General features: G+C 37.7%; 2 protein-coding genes across 7 annotated transcripts in view; one reads left to right on the top strand and one right to left on the bottom strand.

Moving 5' to 3' along the window:
* The window catches only part of itga6l (integrin, alpha 6, like), a 15,357-nt gene extending 4,883 nt beyond the window's left edge, over positions 1-10,474 (top strand). For both annotated transcript variants that reach the window (XM_048176728.1, XM_048176727.1), the window contains 18 exons: positions 1,018-1,109; positions 1,367-1,494; positions 1,713-1,802; positions 1,925-1,989; positions 2,175-2,326; positions 2,401-2,544; positions 2,630-2,745; positions 3,102-3,258; positions 3,897-3,980; positions 4,064-4,143; positions 4,626-4,700; positions 6,765-6,864; positions 7,172-7,348; positions 7,492-7,602; positions 7,737-7,844; positions 9,799-9,897; positions 10,012-10,137; positions 10,334-10,474. In XM_048176728.1, the coding sequence (XP_048032685.1) occupies positions 1,018-1,109; positions 1,367-1,494; positions 1,713-1,802; positions 1,925-1,989; positions 2,175-2,326; positions 2,401-2,544; positions 2,630-2,745; positions 3,102-3,258; positions 3,897-3,980; positions 4,064-4,143; positions 4,626-4,700; positions 6,765-6,864; positions 7,172-7,348; positions 7,492-7,602; positions 7,737-7,844; positions 9,799-9,897; positions 10,012-10,137; positions 10,334-10,384 (1,955 nt within the window). In that variant the 3' untranslated portion in view covers positions 10,385-10,474. The remainder of the gene's footprint in view (positions 1-1,017; positions 1,110-1,366; positions 1,495-1,712; positions 1,803-1,924; positions 1,990-2,174; positions 2,327-2,400; positions 2,545-2,629; positions 2,746-3,101; positions 3,259-3,896; positions 3,981-4,063; positions 4,144-4,625; positions 4,701-6,764; positions 6,865-7,171; positions 7,349-7,491; positions 7,603-7,736; positions 7,845-9,798; positions 9,898-10,011; positions 10,138-10,333) is intronic.
* Positions 10,475-10,820: 346 nt separating this feature from the next.
* chrnb3b (cholinergic receptor nicotinic beta 3 subunit b) lies at positions 10,821-22,580 on the bottom strand. 5 transcript variants are annotated; one of them, XM_048176729.1, is made up of 9 exons: positions 22,527-22,580; positions 20,958-21,140; positions 20,610-20,790; positions 17,512-17,787; positions 16,723-16,874; positions 15,410-15,454; positions 13,834-13,943; positions 12,888-13,755; positions 10,821-10,984 (listed from the first exon to the last, which is right to left on the bottom strand). In XM_048176729.1, the coding sequence occupies exons 4-9, from the start codon at positions 17,570-17,572 to the stop codon at positions 10,838-10,840; spliced, it is 1,383 nt and encodes a 460-aa protein (XP_048032686.1). In that variant the 5' UTR covers positions 17,573-17,787; positions 20,610-20,790; positions 20,958-21,140; positions 22,527-22,580; the 3' UTR covers positions 10,821-10,837. The 5 variants fall into 5 exon arrangements, with proteins under 5 accessions (XP_048032686.1, XP_048032691.1, XP_048032687.1 ...); XM_048176734.1 differs by having other exon boundaries at positions 16,723-16,871; XM_048176730.1 differs by having other exon boundaries at positions 20,610-20,764.
* Between the last annotated feature and the right edge of the window lie 355 nt (positions 22,581-22,935).

Here is a 22,935-nt window from a genome sequence, read left to right as displayed (position 1 = left end):
TTCATGGAGACAAGACTGTCATTATTTTCATTTTTAAACACTTGCAGTCTGTATAATTCATAAACAACTTCATTCTTTATAAATCTCGCCAACAGTGTAGCATTAGCCGTTAGCCACGGAGCACAGCCTCAAACTCATTCAGAATCAAATGTAAACATCCAAATAATAAATACAATACTCACATAATCCGATGTATGCATGCATCATGCATGACGAAGACTTTGTACAGATCCATTTTGAGAGTTATATTAGCTGTGGGATTTTTTTTTTATGCAATGATAGAGTCGAGAGCTTGGGAGGAGGCGGAGTGCGAGCAATTAAAGGGGCCGCAGCCTGAATCGGCGCATTTCTAATTATGCCCCAAAATAGGCAGTTAAAAAAATTAATAAAAAAAAAATCTATGGGGTATTTTGAGCTGAAACTTCACAGACACATTCAGGGGACACCTTAGACTTATATTACATCTTGTAAAAAAACGTTCGATGGCACCTTTAATAAATATTCTGATGCATCCGAGCTTTATAATGGCAGGTCATGAGTATGAGCTGAAGAAAGTGCTTCCATCCACATCCATCGATCATAAGCGTGTACTCCACATGGCTTTGGGGGGTTAATAAAGGCCTTCTGAAGGGAAGCGATGCATTTGTGTGTATTTAACAAGTTATGAAGTAAAATATCTAGCTTCCGCTAGACTGCCTACTGTGTTCAAGTTACGAGGAAAGTGTAAACTGTAAACTTTATTAACCCCCTGGAGCTGTGTGGAGTACACGTTTATGATGGATGGATGTGGATGGAGACTCATGACCCCTGTTCACTGCCATTATAAAGCTCAGATGCGTCAGGATATTTATTAAAATATCTCAGATTGTGTTCATCAGAAAGAAGAAAGTCATATACATCTAGGATGGCTTGAGGGTGAGTAATTCTTGGGACAATTTTCATTTGAAAGTGAACTAATCCTTTAAGTCTTAGGCCTCAGTTTTACAGTGCATCTGACAGATCTTTTGTGATGAACAGATTTTGCAGTGAGCGCTCCCAATGAGGATACAGGGAGAGGTCGAGTGTACATATATCATGGTTCAGCTGCAGGCTTTCATCAAAAACCAGCGGTTTGTAAAAGGACTCGCATATTTATAAACTCTATAAATATCAGTTTTTATCTCTCTTTTTTTTTTTTTGCTTAAGATTTAAATTGTATTTAAAATGCATTTTAACACTTTTTAAAATACATGGAAAAATATTATATTATATTTATTATTATATTATATTATTTCCAGCATGATTCATTATAGAGATCAGTTGAGGCATTTTGCATTTGAAACTTTTTTTCAAAGTGACTCTCTGTTGAAACAGTCTCTGTTTATAGGTTTTAGATGCTAGAGACCATGGTATCAAACTGTTTGGCTATTCCGTGGCTGGAAACATGGATATGGACGGTAACGGCTATCCAGACCTTGCTGTGGGTTCACTTTCAGATACTGTGCTGGTTTACAGGTTGGATGCTTCCCACTCTCCTAAATGTATAGATTCAATGTTGATCAGATCTTTATTCATATAATTCATATAAAGTGATAGAATTACCAGACACATCCCACAGTATAATAACACTTGCATTAAATATAATTTTGAAGGATCTGTACATTTCAGTTAATTGAATTAATAGCATGTTAATATAATTAATTATATTAATACATAATATGTTCTGTTTTAAGGACTAAACCAGTGGTAAATGTAGAAAAGACCTTGATATTAACACCAAATAATATTGACTTCAAGGCACAGGACTGCAAGAGAAATCCATGGTGAGATAACAGCAGTGTGTTTATTTATATAAATAAAATAATATTTATGTAATTTTAAAATATTATATATAATATATTATTACTATTATTCTTTCTTTTAATGCATCTTGAAAATCTTTCAGCATTATTACAGCTAGGTCCTGTTTCAGTTATACTGCCCAGCCACCTACATACAATCCCAAACTGAGTGAGTTCATTTCCTCTTCTCCATACTGCATGCTATTGCATGCTAAATATCAAAACGACAATGAATGTCCACCAGCAATCTGAATGAGTCATTGCAGCTGGGTGTGTTTCATTAGTTAATCTAACTTGGCAAACAGCTTCTTATCAGAGCAATGTGAATTGCATTTGATAGTCACCTTTCTGTAGGGATTGAGTACAAGCTGAAGGCTGATACAGTGCGCAGAGAGAGGGGTCTTCCTTCGCGAGTGGTCTTTGTGAATTCTGATGCTGGGCAGGGAGACCGGGAACTGCCTGGCCAGGGCAAACAAGAGTGTGTCCAGACCAAGCTCAGGCTGCTGGTACTATCAACTCACATGCTGTTTTGCTGGTTTCAAGAGAATTTATGATTAAAACCTATTATACTGTGTTTTAGGGAGATATCCAGGACAAGCTGACCAGCATTTCCATCAGCCTATCTGTTTCTTTGCCATCTGACAATCCAAAACAGACCATCAGGAACCTCCCTGACTTAGAGCCAGTTCTGAACACTCTACAGGAAAACACAACCAAAGCAGAGGTTGCAAATCTACCACATCACTTCCTTTATTGCTGTAATATTTCTCAAACATGGCTTTCTTTACCACAAACCTCTTATCTCCCAGGTCACCTTTATGAATGCTGGCTGTGGAAGTGACAACATCTGCCAGAGTAACCTGCAGCTCCAGTATAGCTTCTGCACCAAAGACCAACAACAAGAAAAATGTGAACCGCTGGCCATGTAATATCATCTATGTGGCTTGTGCAAGATTTAGAGATTAAACAATACACTATGGGGTTTTTTTACAGTTCAAAGAGCATATGACTGATATTTGGCATGCAGTTTGTTTAAAGCTTATGTCTGTTATTGCAAAACGTGCACTGAAAAATCAGGACCAAATCCAGAGTTTAAATATCTCAGGGGTATAGCATGCAAATCCATTAATTGTACCAAGTAATAATGTTATTGTGTGGGAATTATGCAATTCAATTTGCATATTAGTTACATATTTGGCACATGTCTGGCCTTTTTGTAATATAGACTTAAGTAGCCTTGCTTGGAATTGCTGAATTTGGGTGTGTCTTTGTGTGTTAAAGGGAAAATGGTGTTGCTGTCATTTCTCCTGGTGATGAGAACGTTGCCCTGGAGGTCACTGTAACCAACAGAGGTGGAGAAGATGCACACCAGAGTCAACTCTCTGTGACGTTTCCAGAATTTCTGCACCTATCATCAGTCATGCCAAAGAAGAATAGTGTGAGTGTCCTATTTCACTGAAGAAAAAAAAACTTAATTTAGTGTGTGTGTAATTCTTGCTAAATTTGTATCAACAAGTCCTATTGCGTTTTGCTTTTTAACCTAAGACAGACATATTTCTATAATGCTCTGTTGCATCTGTTCAGAAGGACTGTCATATTCAGGCCTAGACTTGTACTCTCACAAAAACAGAATGTTGGATTTTTTTTTAAAAAGTCTCAGGTTGTTCCAAACAACTGTGTAAAGTAGTTCCTACATTTGGCAATTAAGTTGTATGAACTAAAGAAAATTTAAGATAACTACTTGCTAGCAATGGTATATGTTAGCATGCTAAATTAACTATTTTTAAATGATTAAAAAAGTTGAAATTGTTTTGGTTCCTACATTTTAAAATGTTGCTCATTATGATGTACACATTCTGTCTTATATTTATAATTTAACTCACTAAAAACTGACTGAACAAACACTTGACAAGTACAGCCGACAACACACTTTATTTCATTCAAATAAATCTGTTAAATTGTTCACTTGATTACACACATAAATTTTTTGTAATAGTTAATTTTTTAGTATACACTTTCACATTTTGCATATAGGTGTTTCAAATACATTTTTTTTTTTTTTTTATCGCTGTGCAGGAAACCCAGGTGCATTGTAGCGCCAATGAACATAAAACACAGGCTGACTGCCAACTTGGAAATCCTTTTAAAAGAGACTCTGAGGTATGAAGAGTCATTTAAATTTGTTTTCAAGATATAATTAAATCTGTCAGCCTCCTTATTCAGGTTCTTTTCAACATTTTCAGGTTTCATTCTTCCTGATACTAAACACGGAAAGGCTTTCCGTGAGAGTGACAGGTGCTAACGTGACTATGTCCCTTAAAACGTAAGAGGAGTCTAGCTGTGATGGTATCTTACCTCTGGTTTATGTCTAGTTTGTGATGGTGTCTTACCACTGGTGTGTGTATGTGTGTGTGTGTGTGTGGTTAATGTTCCTGTGTCCTCATTAACCAACTGGCTTAAAAAAACTTACTTAACTGTGTTTTTTTTAAACAAAATGTCCTCATAAAGATGGCTATATCTATATCCTTGTGGAACCATTTTTGTGGTCCCAATAAGGAAAACAGCTTATAAATCATAATTATAATTAATCTTAATTGATGTTTTTTGAAAATGTCTAAATGCAGAAAGTTTCTGTGATGGTAGGGTTAGTGGTAAGGGGTAGGGTCAGGGTATAGAGTATACAGTTTGTACAGTATAAAAATCATTATGTCTATGGAAGGTCCTCATAAAACATGGAAACCCAACGTGTGTGTGTCTGTGTTTGAACCCCCCCCCCTCTTTTTTTCTTTTTCTTTTTGTCAATAGGATCAGCATTCAAGATATTCCAATAGTTGTTGCAGAAGCTAAAATTATCTTTGAACTGCATCTGAACATTACTGGGTAAGTCTTATTAATTGTTAAAAAAAAATATATATATATATATATATACAGTGGGTACGGAAAGTATTCAGACCCCCTTAAATTTTTCACTCTTTGTTATATTGCAGCCATTTGCTAAAATCATTTAAGTAAATTTTTTTCCTCATTAATGTACACACAGCACCCCATATTGACAGAAAAAAAAACTGAATTGTTGACATTTTTGCAGATTTATTAAAAAAGAAAAACTGAAATATCACATGGTCCTAAGTATTCAGACCCTTTGCTCAGTATTTAGTAGAAGCACCCTTTTGATCTAATACAGCCATGAGTCTTTTTGGGAAAGATGCAACAAGTTTTTTACACCTGGATTTAGGGATCCTCTGCCATTCCTCCTTGCAGATCCTCTCCATTTCTGTCAGGTTGGATGGTAAACGTTGGTGGACAGCCATTTTTAGGTCTTTCCAGAGATGGTCAATTGGGTTTAAGTCAGGGCTCTGGCTGGGCTATTCAAGAACAGTCAAGGAGTTGTTGTGAAGCCACTCCTTCGTTATTTTAGCTGTGTGCTTAGGGTCATTGTCTTGTTGGAAGGTAAACCTTCGGCCCAGTCTGAGGTCCTGAGCACTCTGGAGAAGGTTTTCGTCCAGGATATCCCTGTACTTGGCTGCATTCATCTTTCCCTCGATTGCAACCAGTCGTCCTGTCCCTGCAGCTGAAAAACATCCGCACAGCATGATGCTGCCACCACCATGCTTCACTGTTGGGACTGTATTGGACAGGTGATGAGCAGTGCCTGGTTTTCTCCACACATACCGCTTAGAATTAAGGCCAGAAAGTTCTATCTTGGTCTTATCAGACCAGAGAATCTTATTTCTCACCATCTTGGCAAACTCCATGTGGGCTTTCATGTGTCTTGCACTGAGGAGAGGCTTCCGTCGGGCCACTCTGCCATAAAGCCCCGACTGGTGGAGGGCTGCAGTGATGGTTGACTTTCTACAACTTTCTCCCGTCTCCCGACTGCATCTCTGGAGCTCAGCCACAGTGATCTTTGGGTTCTTCTTTACCTCTCTCACCAAGGCTCTTCTCCCCCGATAGCTCAGTTTGGCCAGACGGCCAGCTCTAGGAAGGGTTCTAGTCGTCCCAAACGTCTTCCATTTAAGGATTATGGAGGCCACTGTGCTCTTAGGAACCTTAAGTGCAGCAGAAATGTTTTTGTAACCTTGGCCAGATCTGTGCCTTGCCACAATTCTGTCTCTGAGCTCTTCAGGCAGTTCCTTTGACCTCATGATTCTCATTTGCTCTGACATGCACTGTGAGCTGTAAGGTCTTATATAGACAGGTGTGTGGCTTTCCTAATCAAGTCCAATCAGTATAATCAAACACAGCTGGACTCAAATGAAGGTGTAGAACCATCTCAAGGATGATCAGAAGAAATGAACAGCACCTGAGTTAAATATATGAGTGTCACAGCAGAGGGTCTGAATACTTAGGACCATGTGATATTTCAGTTTTTCTTTTTTCTTTCAACAATTCTGTGTTTTTCTGTCAATATGGGGTGCTGTGTGTACATTAATGAGGAAAAAAAATGAACTTAAATGATTTTAGCAAATGGCTGCAATATAACAAAGTGTGAAAAATAACATATATATATAAATATATTATAAACAAATGTTTAGAAATGTGAACTGATATTTCCTACTGACACACTACAGCAAAAGATGTAAATAACTGGCTTAAAACCCTTTTTGGGGCTTGAAAATACTGACGTGCCTAAGACTTTTGCACAGTCCTGTATATATACATTTACATTTATGCATTTGGCAGACGCTTTTACCCAAAGCGACTTTCATTGCATTATACTATACATTTGTATCTGAGTATGTGCAATCCCTGGGATCAAACCCATGACCTTGGCATTGCTAATGCCATGCTCTAACCACTGAGCTACAGGAAAGCATATATATATATATATATATAAAGCATATACAAGTATATATAATTACTTGTATTTTTGATCAAATAAATGCAGCTTTGGTGAGAGATTAAATGCTCAATTGTTTTTTCTGATGTATTTTGTCTTTGTAGTCTTGCTAAACCTTCCCAGTTGTTCTTTGGAGGAGAAGTGAGAAATGAGAAAATGAAATCAGAAGATGACATTGGCTCTTTGGTCCAGTATGAGTTCAGGGTTGGTACCTCGGTCCCCCTAATGTTACAGTGATGAATTTCTCTGTTTTATTAATTATTATTTACCATTTAATCTGACTTAATCCCTTTCAATTGCTAGGTATACAAAATGAATGATTATAATAATAGCCTATATTATAGATATTAGTATCTGTATAAGCATATTTATCAAAATAAATCAGCAGTTTGTCACAGAGAAGCTGTAAATGTACAGTATTTAGCAGTATATTTTATTTTTACTTATTGAGTTTAGTACAATTAAAAGCCTGTTAATTTTGTGCTGCTTGTGCTTGTACTTTCTATGTCAGATTATTAACACTGGTCGACCTCTGAAGTCCTTCGGTTCTGCAGTGCTGAACATTCAGTGGCCAAATGCAACCAATGAGGGAAAAAGGCTCCTGTACCTTGTGCAAATCAGTGATCGAGGAAAGAACATTATTCACTGCACACCATCAGAAGCTATAAACCCACTCAGGTTTATCAAGGTAATTCTTTCATGAGATATAAAGTTAAATAATTATCAATTATTAACATCAGCTCCCAATGTTTTTACTTTGCAACTCTCTGTATTGATGAATGATAAATCCTTTAGACTAATATGACTTCTGGCATATTGCTCACTTCTTAGGCGTCATCCAGAGGAAGGCGTGAACTAGAGCATAAACAAGAGCTGAAGGCTCTTGCCTCCACTACTGAATTTTTTCCATTTTTGGGCAATAAAAGAAAGTATAAAACTCTGGTAATTTCACTTTCACTACTATCACTAGTTATATACGAGTATCTTGGGTCTTTAAAACATTTATCAAAGGTTTTTAAGGTACTTTTGTCGAGTTCTTGCAAATGTATCTCTTATCTTTCATGTTGCCACCCTAGACTTGTGCAGACTTAAAATGTGTGGAGATAAAGTGCCCTCTTGAGGCAGTGGACAGCACTTCAGGCGTTGTTCTTCATGCTCGCTTATGGAACAATACTTTTCTCGAGGTACACTTGCTGTCATTTTTTTTCTGTACTGTAAGAATTAACAGCGAAATTTACAGATGTAATTGAGCTTAAATATTACTGAATTTTTATTACACAGTAGAAAATAGAAGTCAAACTGAAAGAGAATTCAAATGACTTACAGCATTTCATTTGGTTTTGTAATGTGTGTAAAAAAATTGCTGCTTGCTCAATCTATGTTAATTAATGCAGCAAAATAACTCAATATTTGAAGGTTATGGTAACATATGCATGTGTGCTACTGCCACAAGAATTAACAAGAATTTTTTTTAATTAAAGGGTTAGAAAATGAAAATGGAAAAAAAAAAAAGAAAATTCTGTCATTAATTACTCACCCTCATGTCGTTCTACACCCGTAAGACTTTAGTTTATCTTCGGAACTCAAATGAAGATCTTTTTAATTAAATCTGAGAACTTTGTCCCTCCATTGACAGCCTATGCAACTACCACTGTTCGAAAAGCATCGAAAGCATCACGACGAATGCGTGTTGTGCTGACGAGAGATCAGACGTTGCGTGTACGCTCATCAGAGATTAATATTTGTAAATAAAGTGCTAAATTATGTTTTTTTGCGCAAACGAAGCACTGGATAAACCACTGGATTCATATGGATTACTTTAATGACATCTTTACTATCTTTCTGGGGCTTGAAAGTGGTAATTGCGTAGACTGTCAATGGAGGGACAGAAAGCTCTGATTTCATTAAAAAGATCTTCACTTGTGTTCCGAAGATGAACGAATGTTTTACTATTTTGGAACAACATGAGGATAAGTAATTAATGGCACAATTTTTTTTTTTGGGGTGAACTAACCCTTTAACTTTGTCCAAGGTAAATGGGTTTTTATGTGAATTCAATCAATTTTAGCGACAAATATATTTGAGTAAAGGGTAACACTTTAGGTTCATTAGTTAACATTAGTTAAAGGTGATACAGAGGATCTTTTCGTCGACTGAGAAACCAAAGACTGTTAGTGAGTTTTTGAAATGAGCGCATAAGAACAACCCCCCTCCTTCACAGCTCATTTCGAGGGAACGCCTCCCAAAACTCGTGCACGAGTATTGGAACACGAGTGTTTGTTTACCACTGGCATTCGCTGTGTCGTGTTAGTGGATTCATTATGTCGGACTCACCGCAGGTAACTCATAATCTGCAGTTGTTACTCCTGTCTCCTGACAAAAACATTGCATGCGGCGCCTGTGGAGTGTGGAAAGTTACTGGAGCGCGCAGCCGCGTACGTCTCTCACAAGGAACGTCATGGCAGTGATTGACAAGCCAGAGGGCCAATCCGCGCACGTCTCTCACAAGGAACGTCATGGCAGTGATTGACAAGCCAGAGGGCCAATCGTTTACGTGATGATCGCGTAAATGATTGGCTGATGTTTTTAAGGCCCTACCTCGTGCACAGATGATGTATATTAATATTATTCCTTTCAGTGCACCTAATAAATAGTCTTTTATCAGTTAGTAAAGACAGTTTCAAGTAATATTGCAAAAATGTATAAAACAAAACATCCTCTGTAGCACCTTTAACATTAACTAATAATGAACAGCACTTATACAGCATTTATTAATCTTTGTTAATGTTAATTTCAACATTTACTAATACATTATTAAAATCTCATTAACATTAGTTAATGCACTGTGAACTAACATGAACAAACAATGAACAACATTTGCTGTAACAAATGTATTGCTCATGGTTAGTTCATGTTAGTTAATACATTAACTAATGTTTAACTAATGAACCTTATTGTAAAGTGTTACTGAGTAAAGTTTATAGATGTAATATTAAGATATAGTTTTTCGTTAGAGGTCTGAAATATTCACGCTTTCATCAATCACTTTCCTCAAGTGATTTGGGTTAATTTGGTGGGTTTTACTGTGTGAGCATAGCTCAACAAATGTATTATAACTAGTTGATTATTCTTTTACAGGAGTATAACTCATTGAACTACTTGGATATTGTACTGGATGCATCTCTGACACTTAATGGGACTCAGGGGAATATTGGGATTCAGCCATCCAATACCAAGGTTACTTGTTATGCAGATTAGTACTTAAGCATATTAGATAAACCATTTTTATTTGATGTATTAGTAGTAATGATTAAAAAAAGTGAAAACTCAGTATTTTTATGACTGATATAGGTGAAGCTAACTGTTTTTCGTGAAAGAAAGCCTGCTTTGCTCAGTCGAGTCCCATGGTGGGTCATTCTGCTCAGCATACTGACAGCACTGCTGTTACTAGCTTTGCTTTTCTACCTGTTATGGAAGGTAAGGTGACCCTCATTATATAATAACTTAACTGAAACTACTTTTTGATTTACCAGAAGCAATTATTACTGTGTTACACTGTAGATAAAAAAAAGGTAGAAAAATAAGTGTGGTCACATGTTAAAAAGGTAGTGTTAAGTTGCTTCCATATTAGTGTTTTTGACTGAACCGTGTTTTATTGTTTTGTGCTCCTCAGTTTGAATGCTTCAATTGTGGAATGTGTGCCAAAGAGAAGAACGTTTATTAAGAATCAAGAGAGGACCGTGTGACCAAACAGAGGTGTGTCTTCTCAAAGATGGACAAACCAGTCTTCTGATTTTGTGGATTTTTTCTGCACAGGTCAAAAAAAAAAAAAAAAAATGATGTAGCTTTTTTTTCTGCTTTTTTTTAATACACACCTTTTTTATGTTGTCTTTAAATAAAAAGAATGAATAACTAAATTATCTATAAACAACAGGTTTCTCACAAAATAAAGTTGTAAACATGTTGTATCACTAAAGACAGGTGATGCTACTCTGCATATTTATTTACATTTCATTAACATTTTTGGTCATCTTATAATGTTAATCCTAAATTGGAGTATTTAACGCAGTGAAAGAGCAAATTACTTCTACATAGTAATATGTGCTGTCTGTAATATTGGAAGTACAGTAATATTCCCTTTTGAAATGTGATGGATTTGACTGTAATTCTGGACGTCTCATGGAGAAGGAGGTGGGGGTGTGCTCAGGAACATCGTCACTGCAGGTGTAAAGATGAGGATGGTGCCAAGCACAGATACAGTGAGGAATGCCCACAGAAAGATCCTGTCCAGCACCTGAGCCACAAACTTCCAGTCCTGTACTACCTGCAAGAGCCGAAGAATATTCACTTATCTTAGTTAAAGTTCATTTCAGCATTTACTAATACATTATTAAAATCAAAGATTGCATCTGTTAATATTATTTAATGGGCCTGAACTAACATGATCTAACAATGAACAGTTGTTTTATTACTATTAATTAGCATTAACAGAGATTAATAAATACTGTAACAAATGTATTGCTCATTGTTAGTTAGTGTTAGTTAATGCATTAAATAATGTTAACTAATGGGACCTTATTGTAAATTGTTACATTATATTAATTTCATCATAATTGTCCGAACTGGCATATTCATCATCAAATAACAGTCATCATAACACTTAATTAGTGCTGTCTTTATCCTTAGCAACAACTTTATTACTGCAAAACATCATTAACGTTATAGAAAAATAATATATTTTCTGGCCAAAATCTATTTCAAATATATGGTAAATATACAAAATATTAATTGCAGTTTAAGAAATTATTTATCAAACTAAAAATACATATTTATTTAAATATAAAAATATTACAGAATGTTCTTAATGGGGCAAGAAAATAAATTTATAATTTAAAAAAATACATTTTGAGCAAATACAAAATGCATTTTTAAAATATATTTTGGTGATGATAAATATATTTAGATTTATACACCACTGTTCAAAAGCTTGAGGTAATTTTTTTTATGTTTTTGAAAGAAGTTTTGTATTTTAGTGGAAACCATGATACATTTTTTTCAGGATTCTTTGATGAATATAAAGTTGAAAATAAGGTTACACTTTATTTTACAGTGCCGTAGTTACATTGTAATTACTCAAATAAGTACTGAGTACTATTAATTAACCACATGCACTTACTATAGAGTTACTGTTAGGGTTAGGGTTTGGTTTAGGGTTAGTTACTCATAATTATGCATAATTTACTGTTATTACTATAGTGAGTACGTGTAGTAACGTGTAACTACGGCACTAAAATAAAGTGTTACTGAAAATAACAGCTTTTATTTAAAATAGAATTTTTTTTATAATATTATAAATGTCTTTACTGTCACTTTTGATCAATGTAATGCATCCTTGCTGAATAAAAGTATTTATTTGTTTGTTTGTTTGTTACTGACCTTAAACGTTAGGGTATATCTAAAAATAGCTTTATTTCTATTACATTTTTTCTCAATCGCTTTGGCACATTTTTCAAAGCACGTCATAACATTCTCTAAACTGTAAGTGCAATTGTCACAACTGTTCACTGGAACATCAGAACTCTACTGCAAGCAAAATGTAGTTACTCACCCAAAACATTTAGGTCGTGTTTCAAAACCTAGATATTGTGTCAGTAAATTGGCCAATGCCAGTGTTTTTGTCATTGTGCTGGGCAAACTCCATATAGCCTATTGTATGCTTCCAAACTTGATTGGTAAGATTGTTATTTCTATTTCATTACAATGGCAGGCCATTTGCCAATTCAGCAGACATTCCAAATATTCCATATTATAGGTATTTATGGAATATGCTTGCATGTCTGACAGATTTTGATAACTGAATGCATCATTTTGCATGTGAAGAAGGCTCACACAATAAAATAATGTTTAGAAGTTGTGAAGAGTTTGACAGTTTCACTGAGAATCAGAATTTGATCAACAAACCATGTGCATTTAGATGTTGTGCAAATTGTAGACAGTAAGTACTTACTCTTTTGCACATGTGCCAAAACACATGCAAATTGCTTAAATCAATAAGAAATACAAATCTGATGTAAACAAGAAACTAATTGTTCAGAGACCTGAACTTATTGTTTTGAGAGAAAAAAAAAAGGTCTCATTCGAGAACTGAGCCAAAGCGACTGAGAAAAGCTGTAATATTTGCACTCATTCCACTTTACCTTCATCTTAGGGACATCTTAAGTCCTTACCTCTCTAATAAAATGCTCCTTCTTAATGTGACTTGAGATGTAGCGAACCGAGTTGGTGGCTTGCTCCAGCAAATTAATCAGAGCTTGACCTTCTCCTTCAGGGCCTTTCTTGTTCCTGGGCTTCAGGTCAGGGCTGTGGGGCTCCAGCTCTGGGTAGTGGTAGCGGTCGTTGTTCCCCCTCATGCACAGCAAATGTGGCAGTCGCTGGAGGAACAGCGTACGCACCCATGGAGACATGGGGTGGTAAGTAGCAGAGGAGCGGTGGTGTACGTTGATGACAAACACTGTCACGATGATGGACAGAGTGACAAAGATCATGATAAAAAGTAGGTACTCCCCAATCAGTGGGATAACCTTAGAGGAAGAAGGAATGATCTCCTCGATAACGAGGAGGAAAACGGTGAGAGACACCAGGACGGAGGTGGAGAGGGAGACTTTTTCCCCTTCGTCGGAGGGAAGGTAGAAGACCAGCACGGTTAGGAAGGACAAGCCCAAGCATGGAAAAATAAGGAAGAGTGTGTAGAAGAGAGGAAGACGTTTCAGGATGAACGAATATGTGATGTACGGGTAGAAGAAGCGGCCGTCTCGTCGGCTTCCTCTGACCCCAGTTGCACTGAGAATCTCCCATTCGCCGTTATCAAAGAAGTCGCTTCGGTCCACCTGCTGGTTGACGAGCACTAGTTCAACCATGTTTCCGTCGTATGTCCAAGAGCCAAACTTCATAGAGCAGTTCTGGCGATCAAATGGGAAGAACGTCACATCCATGGTGCAGGCTGACTTGTAGCTGGCAGGGGGGGTCCAAGTGATCATGCCGTTGTACCTCACAATGGCTTTGGTCATAATCGAGCCTTCAAAACGTCCATCAGCACTAAAAGCGGATAGGATAACATTGATAATATTCCAAAATGATGAATTATTATTGTATAGGATTGCCATGCAAACTTACTTCTCGTATAAAACAATGTCTGGGAGCCAGATGCTTTCTGATGGGACTCTGATAGAGGTGATGCCACCATAATTCTCAGGATTCCAACGCAGTTTATAATCCAGCCATTCCTATAAACCCAGATTATAATTTTGAGGTCGAGGTTATGACAAACATCCAATTGTTCAATGTTTGTTTCATTACTTTACTATTCTCATGGTCAGGTATCATTCACAGAGAACTGCTATTTTAGTCTTCTTTAGTCATCATATGCATTTTCTGGGGATTTGTTTTTTAGATTTTTAAATATGAGGGGAAACAAAACACTAAAATTGGGTTATCTGCTAAAATTATTTGGCAAAAAAGGGGTAAACTACAGCTACAGGTTTTATTTTATGTGGAAAAAAAATAGAGAAGCAAAAAGCTCACTGGAATAGCATACATTGAGTGCAACATTATTAGTTATTAATATTTAGTTGTTTCTTGTTTTTGCATGTTCATAATTTATTATTATGTCTGCAAATAAAACAATTGACTTCAAGCCTCACTACACAACGTGCATACATAATAAACTTTTTGAATAAAAGTTTGGTCCCACTTTATATTAAGTGGCCTTAATTACTATGTACTTACATCAAAAACTAAGTACAATGTACTTATTGGGTTCATATTGAATTGCAAAACACATTTGCAGCTATTGAGGTGGGATACGGGTAAGGTTAGGGAAAGCTTTGATGGTATGGGTAGATTTAAGGGTAGGATTAAGGTGTAAGGGATGGGTCAACAGTGTAATTAGTAATTTAATTACAGAAATTAATTACAGATGTTATTACATGCAGGTGTTTTTAAAATATAAGTACAATGTAAAAACATGTATGTACACAATAAGTGCATTGTATCAAATTATTAATTTAAATGTAAGTACATAGTAGTTAAGGCCACTTAATATAAAGTGGGTCGAAAAGTTTTATTCACACTTTTTGAATAAATCAGTTTTCCTAGGCCGAACATCACTTTTGGCCACTACTATATATGACAAAGGACAACTATTATCACATCGGTTTGATTGAACGTCTAATGAATGTCTAATACCTAATTATATAATGTAGCTAAGTTAGTTATTAGAAATTCAATCAAACTGATGTAATAATAGTTGTCCTTTATCATAACCACACTGAATGCAATGTTCCACTGTGTAATGTACCTACAACCATGTAAATAATAAAATTCCACCATGCACAACATTATTGTATATATTATTATATTGTGTATAATTGTATATATATAATAATTATTATTATTATTATTATTATTAATTTAAGCATAATTATGAATATGTTTTAATCATTTCTTAATCAAACTAGATAGCAATGCAGCCTGGTCAGAATACTTCCGAGTGCAAATGTATCTGTAAAAAGGTGAGAACATGCGCTACCATTGGCTGTCTACCAGATAATACCCTTAAAAATACTTGACTATGTAGTCGGGAAGATTCTGTCATATTAAATAATACTTTTGACGATTAATTTATCTGCATGTAGCACATTTTTAATTTGCCAGACAAAACATTTTTACAGTGATGCTTGAGGTTACTTACCTCCCATAGCCACACATTAGTGGTCATGAGCTGGTTTTTCTCATCCTAAATTTATAAACAGAGAAGAAAGAAAAATAGTGCAATAAACAACCAAGATATATATGTGAGATTCAATATATGTGATTACATTGCATAACTCAAAGTCTAAATTCTAATGATTGGATTCTAATCATGTCTAAAGTCGGTTGTAAGACAAAATAAACACAGCAGAAAGAACCACACTGATAAAAGATTGTTCATCAAACACAGGTTTATATTATTATCTATTTTTCTTGAGATTATGACACCATTGAGGCAGATTGGTGCTGAGAGAATTGACTGGAGCCCACATAATAATAGCTGTCTTTATTTATTTTCCATAGTCCTCAAAATCATTGGCTATATCTTTTGATTAACGTCCAGCATAACCACTTTCAAAGCCATCTTATACTCTGAATTACGAGGCACTTGGGCACCTGTGCCTTCAGGGCAGTTTTTAAATCAATAATATCAAACAGGCACATCTGAGCTCTTATCAAGTAAATCAAATTGCATGTACAACATTAAGTTAACGTCATTATTTTTTGTTATTGTTATTGAGAGGAACACGTAGCCCTAATGCCATGCTTTATTTGCATGCTTATTACTACTAATTTGTTTTGTCGACACATTAATAAAATGCACTTTAAAGCTGACACACGCAGGACTGCCAGCATCATACATTGAAGCAGGTTTTACCTATACAGCACATTATTTGCTCATTCAGGCTCAAATCATCTTGAATCACTACTGCGTTGGATGTTAGTGTGTGTGTGTGCATCTGTCTAAGTGAGCAATCACATGAGATGAAATTAACACCTGCAGCATTTGCTGAGCAAATATATTTTCTTCAAAATAGGCTGAATTCCTATCAGTTTAGTGTGCATAATTTAATCACAAAGGGAAATGGTACACCAATGGGTTTGCGTGGAGAACACTGTTAAAGACCTGAAAGGATCTCTGCACTGTTAATAATTCAGCCTCCCATCATATGAGTCTTCTGAACAGCAAAAACCTTTCAGAGAAAGAGCAAAATAAAACCAGGAGAATGGGGGGGGGGGGGAACGATGGCAGAGGGGAGCAGCAGAAAGGCAATATTTTCTATATATAGACTCTAAGGAAGCAGATGCCCTTAATATACGCCTAATGTAGAGAGGTGTATTGGCTTCATAAGTCAGTGGTGTTCACAACCATGGAGAGCTCCAACTGCTGTATTTCAGCACCATGGACAGAGATCAACTGAAAACAATCAAAGTAAGGCTTCCAAAATAGCTGGATCTGTATGTTTGTCTTACCACATCCACTAGCTGAGAAATCTTCAAGCCAAAGCGGACCTTCACAGTGTGGTTTGCATGCAGAACAGGCCTGACCCAGCGCTGGTACCCCTGAAACAAATCCCTGAGCAGAGCATCTTCTCGTTCTGCCAGAGATACAAACTCTCTACCTGCTAACACACACACTTATTACATTACATCATTGATAGAATTTCTACAGAATGTACAATCATTGTTTATTATACTACTATCTCAATTGATCAGGTATTAATGTTACCTTCTAGTAGATAAAATAATAGTGTTCTTTCTTTAATGAACTACTAAATAGTCCAGTAATAAAAGTGAGAGACATATGAATAGAGACACTAAGTATAATGACATACACACAAGGACAGACAGAAACCAGACACTTCATAGACATGGCAGTCAGCAGAAGTCCGCTCACTGCGTCCTCCACAAATTGTTTACTGACCTCAACTCAACTGAGGACAAGTGCACTCATCAGCTACACATAGCGAAGACATTTAAGTTAATAAAACAGAATTATAAATCTATCGAAAATCATAAAATCTATCCAAACTTTGCTCAACGACTCATTCAAGATGTGTATGCAAGGCATGAACACAAGTCTTTCTGATAATAAACAATTAAGTTAGCAATTACAAATAGATAACCGACATTTTTATCTCTTTAGTAAAATGTATTATTGTCTACAACTCATAAACAAACAATAAAAAATATCCTAAACACTAACACAACCAAGAAAGTGCTTTACAGAACAGAAAGAGACAATGATTGGTTTGCACTTACCAGGCGTGGTGCCGATGATGCTGGTAAACAGGGTGAAAAGACCAATGACTGCCAACGTCATTTCGGGAGAAAGTATTTTATTTTGGCGTGACACCAACTAAAATAAATTTGAACGCATTAATTGCTCTTTAAAACAACTTTTCATAGCAAATGATAAAAGTTTGTAGTTGTTATTTGCTGGGAATACTACACGTTAGTACAAGCAGAGGATGAGAGCTGATCACTCCCAGAGAGAATCCGTTCAGGCGCGCGCGCGCGTTCCAGTCCCACAGTAAACTAGGAGAGGAGGAGCGCGTGTCAGTTTAAAGGGACAGATGAATTTATCGTTTCACAAAAAGCAAATTGCATGTTGTGAAAAAGATTTGTAAAAATTAGGGAAGAAATTGCTCAGCGGGTCGACAACACTCATATAGAAAATTGCATTCAACAGAGTAACTATTTATAATTAACAATATTTTTAAATAGAATTAACCAGGAAAATTGTGTAACAGGGACATAAATGAGGACGTGGCCTCCTTATTTTAAAACACCACCGCACACACATATATTTATATATATATGAAAATCTGTTTTGGAGTTTAAATGATGTAAAGACAGTTGTTGACAGCTAATGACAGTGGAATGTTTGATTCCCCTTTGTTTTTCCCCTTTGAAAGATGTCAAAATTCTATGAAAGGAAACATATATATATATATGTATATATACAGCTACCATTTGTGGAACATAATATTGAAAGGCCAGTGTGTGAGAAAACACAGCCTCATGTGCTTAATTTACACCAGAACATACATTTATTATTCCAAAATAATAACTAAAGGCAGTAACAATTTAAACAATATATATTATTTATAAAGTAATATTCAGCTTTTATTTTTAATAGTCAATTTATTTTCAGAAGTCATCAAGCTTGTACACACTGGTCACTCACTCAGACACAAAGATGTACCTTTAATTTCATCACACTTATTGCTCACTAAAAACCCCAGAGTCATCATGTTTTCAGGCCATTCTGGACTCTAGAGCAGTGGAGACGTGTTCTCTGGAGTGACAAATGATGCTTCTCTGTCTGGCAATCCGATAGACAAGTCTGGGTTTGGCGGTTAACAGGAGAACGGTACTTGCCTGATTGCATTGTGCCAAGTGTAAAATTTGGTGAAGGGGGGATTATGGTGTGGGGTTGTTTTTCAGGGGTTGGGCTTGAACCCTTAGTTCCAGTGAAAGGAACTCTTAGTGCTTCAGTATACCAAGACATTTTGGACAATTTCATGCTCCCAACTTTGTGGGAACAGTTTGGGGATGGCCCCTTCCTGTTCCAACATGACTGCACACCAGTGCACAAAGCAAGGTCCATAAAGACATGGAGTGAGTTTGGTGTGGAGGAACTTGACTGGCCTGCACAGAGTCCTGACCTCAACCTGATAGAACACCTTTGGGATGAATTAGAGCGGAGACTGTGAGCCAGGCCTTCTCACCAACATCAGTGCCTGACCTCACAAATGTGCTAGAAGAATGTCAAAAATTCCCATAAACACACTCCTTGTGGAAAACCTTCCCAGAAGAGTTGAGGCTGTTATAGCTGCAAAGGGTGGGCCAACTCCATATTAAACCCTACGGATTAAGAATAGGATGTCATTAAAGTTCATGTGCACGTAAAGGCAGGCGTCCCAAAACTTTTGGCAATATAGTGTGGGCTGCCCGAGGCACCTGACCCGCTGTGGCTGCCCGAGGTTCCTGACCCGCCGTGGCCGCCCGAGGCTCCTGACCCTCCGTGGCTGCCCGAGGCACCTGACCCGCCGTGGCTGCCCGAGGCACCCGACCCGCAGTGGCTGCCCGAGGTTCCTGACCCGCCGTTGCCGCCCAAGGTTCCTGACCCGCCGTTGCCGCCCGAGGCTCCTGACCCGCCGTGGCTGCCCAAGGCTCCTGACCCGCCGTTGCCGCCCGAGGCTCCTAACACGCCGTGGCCGCCCAAGGCACCTGACCCACAGTGGCCGCCTGAGGCACCTGACCCGCCATGTTGCCTAGAGTTCCTGGACCTGCCCTGGAGACCTCCATACCCGTCTGCACATCCAGCGTCACCAGTCAGCAGGTACCGAGGCACCTGACCCGCCGTGGCTGCCCAAGGTTCCTGACCCGCCGTGGCTGCCCGAGGCTCCTGAACCCCCGTGGCTGCCCGAGGCACCTGACCCGCCGTGGCTGCCCGAGGTTCCTGACCCGCCGTGGCCGCCCGAGGCTCCTGACTCGCCGTGGCCGCCCGAGGCACCTGACCCGCCGTGGCCGCCCGAACCACCTGACCCGCCATGTTGCCTAGAGTTCCTGGACCTGCCCTGGAGACCTTCATACCCGTCTGCACATCCAGCATCACCAGTCAGCAGGTACCGAGGCACCTGACCCGCCGTGGCTGCCCGAGGTTCCTGACCCTCCATACCCGTCTGCACATCCAGCATCACCAGTCAGCAGGTCTCCAGGGCACCCACCCCCCCTCCCCGGTTGTGCCATCCACGGCACCAGGACGCGCCTTCCGGGAGGGGGACATGTTCCTGTCACTTCCCGGACTCTAATTCCCATAATCCTCCCTGCCAGTCACCTGCACACACTCCACACTAATCACTAATCACCACACCCAGCTGCAGCACATTTACCGGACTATATAAGACTTTCATTCACCACACATCATTGCGAAGTCTTGTTTACCCTTGTGTATAATTCCAAGCGTTTCCCTGTCTGTTCTGCCTGTTACCGTTTGGACTGTTACCCTGGTTATCCCTGTCTGCCGCCTGCCTCGACCTCTTGCCTGTCTTTGTTTGCCCTGTCTGCCGCCTGCCTCGACCCTCTTGTCAACCAATTGTTACAATAATATATATATTATGCTGCAGCAGATTTTTTTCAAGATAGCCTAGAGTTTTTTCAGCTTTGGCCAGTTTTATACCTTTGGGGTTTATTTATATAAAAACATTCAAAATGTTCCTTTTTGTTATATGAAGGTCAAAGAAAATGGTCTTGGAAACAGTATGCGCCAGTCTAGAGTGTGTTTGTTTACAACAGCCTTACAGACAAATTCAAATTAAAAACTCAGTGGTGTCTCTTGTGTAAACACTCACATTGAGTCCAAGCAGCAGCTCAGGCAAACATATCTCCTCAGCATTCATGGCTACTGTCTGAGCTCAGATGATTTTCTGCTCCAGTTGGAACCAGCTGTGGCCTCCGTGAGGGTCTGTGTCACTTTTCTCTCACGCCATTGCATGTGATTTTGTATCTTTCCGAATATGGGAATAAACTTCACTGGATAACAAAAATATGGTCAAATGTTCTGATACAAATCAGAACTCTCAGTTGAAATCAAAAATGCACTGATAAAATCAGAAAACGTCATTGCAATAGTAGGGTAAAGTGAAGTCTACGCTAGTATTATTGCATTTGGCATTATGATTTAATGGTTGCTGACTCACATTCCGTGCTTATTAGCTTCCTTCATCCACACTGCATATGCACATCTGCATGCTTCTGCACATAGACTGCTGTCTTCAGAAGAGAGCAAAACAGACTGGAAAATGACTTAAATATTCATACTGTTCTTTAAATAATGCATCTCTGCCTCCATTTGCACACTCCCCTGACTGCACTGTCACCACCTGTCAAATCAGAAGAGCCACAGTCATGAGTTAACACTGAAAAACATCTCTGAGAGTCCTGAGAAATTAATACAGCAAAAATACAGTCCTAAACCCCAGCAAGGATTGGTGATTAAAGTGATGAGGTGAAAAGGCCCCCTTCTGCATTGCAGATGAATGCTTTGTTTTTATTTACCAGTGTAGTGTTAAAAGCAGTCATGTGGAAGCATAGAAAAAAAAAACATTATTTCAACAGATTCTCTTTTCTAATGTTGTTTTATGGTTTTATGACAGTCTTTTGCAACGATTACGCTAAATACACTGAATATTTCGTTTCAAACTATTAATAAAAAGTTCACAGTGCATTAAAGGGATAGTTCACCCAAAAATGAAAATTATCCCATGATTTACTCATCCTCAAGCCATCCTAGGTGTATATGACTATCTTCTTTCTGACAAACACATTTGGAGTTACATTAAAAAATATCCTTGCTCTTCCAAGCTTTATATTGGTAGTGAATGGCGCTCCTGAAAAAAAAAAGTGCATCCATCTATCATAAAAGTAGTCCATACGACTCCAGAGGGTTAATAAAGGACTTCTGAAGCGAAGCAACTATCCCTTTAACAGACACAACGTTTGATACAAATATATTAGTAAATGCTGAAATTAACTAAGATTAATAAATGCTGTAGAAGTACTGTTCATTGTTAGTTCATGTTAACTAATGTAGTTAACTTATGTTAAAGGTGCCCAAGAATGCTTTTTCACAAGATGTAATATAAGTCTAAGGTGTCTCCTGAATGTGTCTGTGAAGTTTCAGCTCAAAATACCCCATAGATTTTTTTTAATTAATTTTTTTAACTGCCTATTTTGGGGCATCATTAACTATACACTGATTTTTTTAGCGCGCCGCCCCTTTAAATCGCGTGCTCCCTGCCACACGAGCTCTCGACTATATTACAGCGCATTTACAAAGTTCACACAGCTAATATAACCCTCAAATGGATCTTTACAAGATGTTCGTCATGCATGCTGTGTGCATACATCGAATCATGTGAGTAAAGTATTTATTTTGATGTTTACATTTGATTCTCTATGAGTTTGAGGCTGTGATTCGTGGCTAACGGCTAATGCTACACTGTTGGAGAGATTTAGAAAGAATGAAGTTGTGTTCATGAATTATACAGACTGCAAGTGTTTAAAAATGAAAATTGCGACGGCTCTTGTCTCCGTGAATACAGTAAGAAACGATGGTAACTTTAACCTCATTTAACAGTACATTAGCAACATGCTAACGAAACATTTAGATAGACAATTTACAAATATCACTATATCATGCTATCATGGATCATGTCAGTTATTATTGCTCCATCTGCCATTTTTCGCTGTTGTTCTTGCTTGCTTACCTTGTCTGTGCACAGATCCAGACGTTAATACAGCCTTTCCTTGTCTAATGCTCGAACATGGGCTGGCATATATGCAAATATTGGGGTCATACATATTAATGTGTTACGTAACAGTCGGTGTTATGTTGAGATCCGCGTGTTTTCCGGAAGTCTTTTAAACAAATGAGATTTACATAAGAAAGAGGAAGCAATGGGGTTTGAAACTCAATGTATGTCTTTTCCATGTACTGAACTCTTGTTATTCAACTATGCCAAGATAAATTCAATTTTTCATTCGAGGGCATCTTTAAATGAAACCTTATTGTAAAATGTTATAACATTATATGAAGACATTATATGAACATGTTATAACATTATATGAATCCTTGCCCTTATGACTTATGAAATTATTTAAATACACACATACACA

The sequence above is a fragment of the Megalobrama amblycephala genome, linkage group LG23, assembly GCF_018812025.1.
Source record: "Megalobrama amblycephala isolate DHTTF-2021 linkage group LG23, ASM1881202v1, whole genome shotgun sequence".
NCBI classification, from domain to species: Eukaryota; Metazoa; Chordata; class Actinopteri; order Cypriniformes; family Xenocyprididae; genus Megalobrama; species Megalobrama amblycephala.
The sequence above is the reverse complement of the archived record's forward strand: the minus strand, read 5'-3'. Positions and strand labels throughout refer to the sequence as shown.

Excerpts from the sequence above, each read along its gene's own strand:
- chrnb3b (XM_048176729.1), bottom strand. The coding sequence starts at position 17,572 with ATGACGTTGGCAGTCATTGGTCTTTTCACCCTGTTTACCAGCATCATC. Across the intron at positions 16,875-17,511 it reads CATCATCGGCACCACGCCTG|CAGGTAGAGAGTTTGTATCT; the intron begins GTAAGTGCAAAC and ends TGTGTGTGTTAG. Across the intron at positions 13,944-15,409 it reads CTAATGTGTGGCTATGGGAG|GAATGGCTGGATTATAAACT; the intron begins GTAAGTAACCTC and ends CTGGGTTTATAG.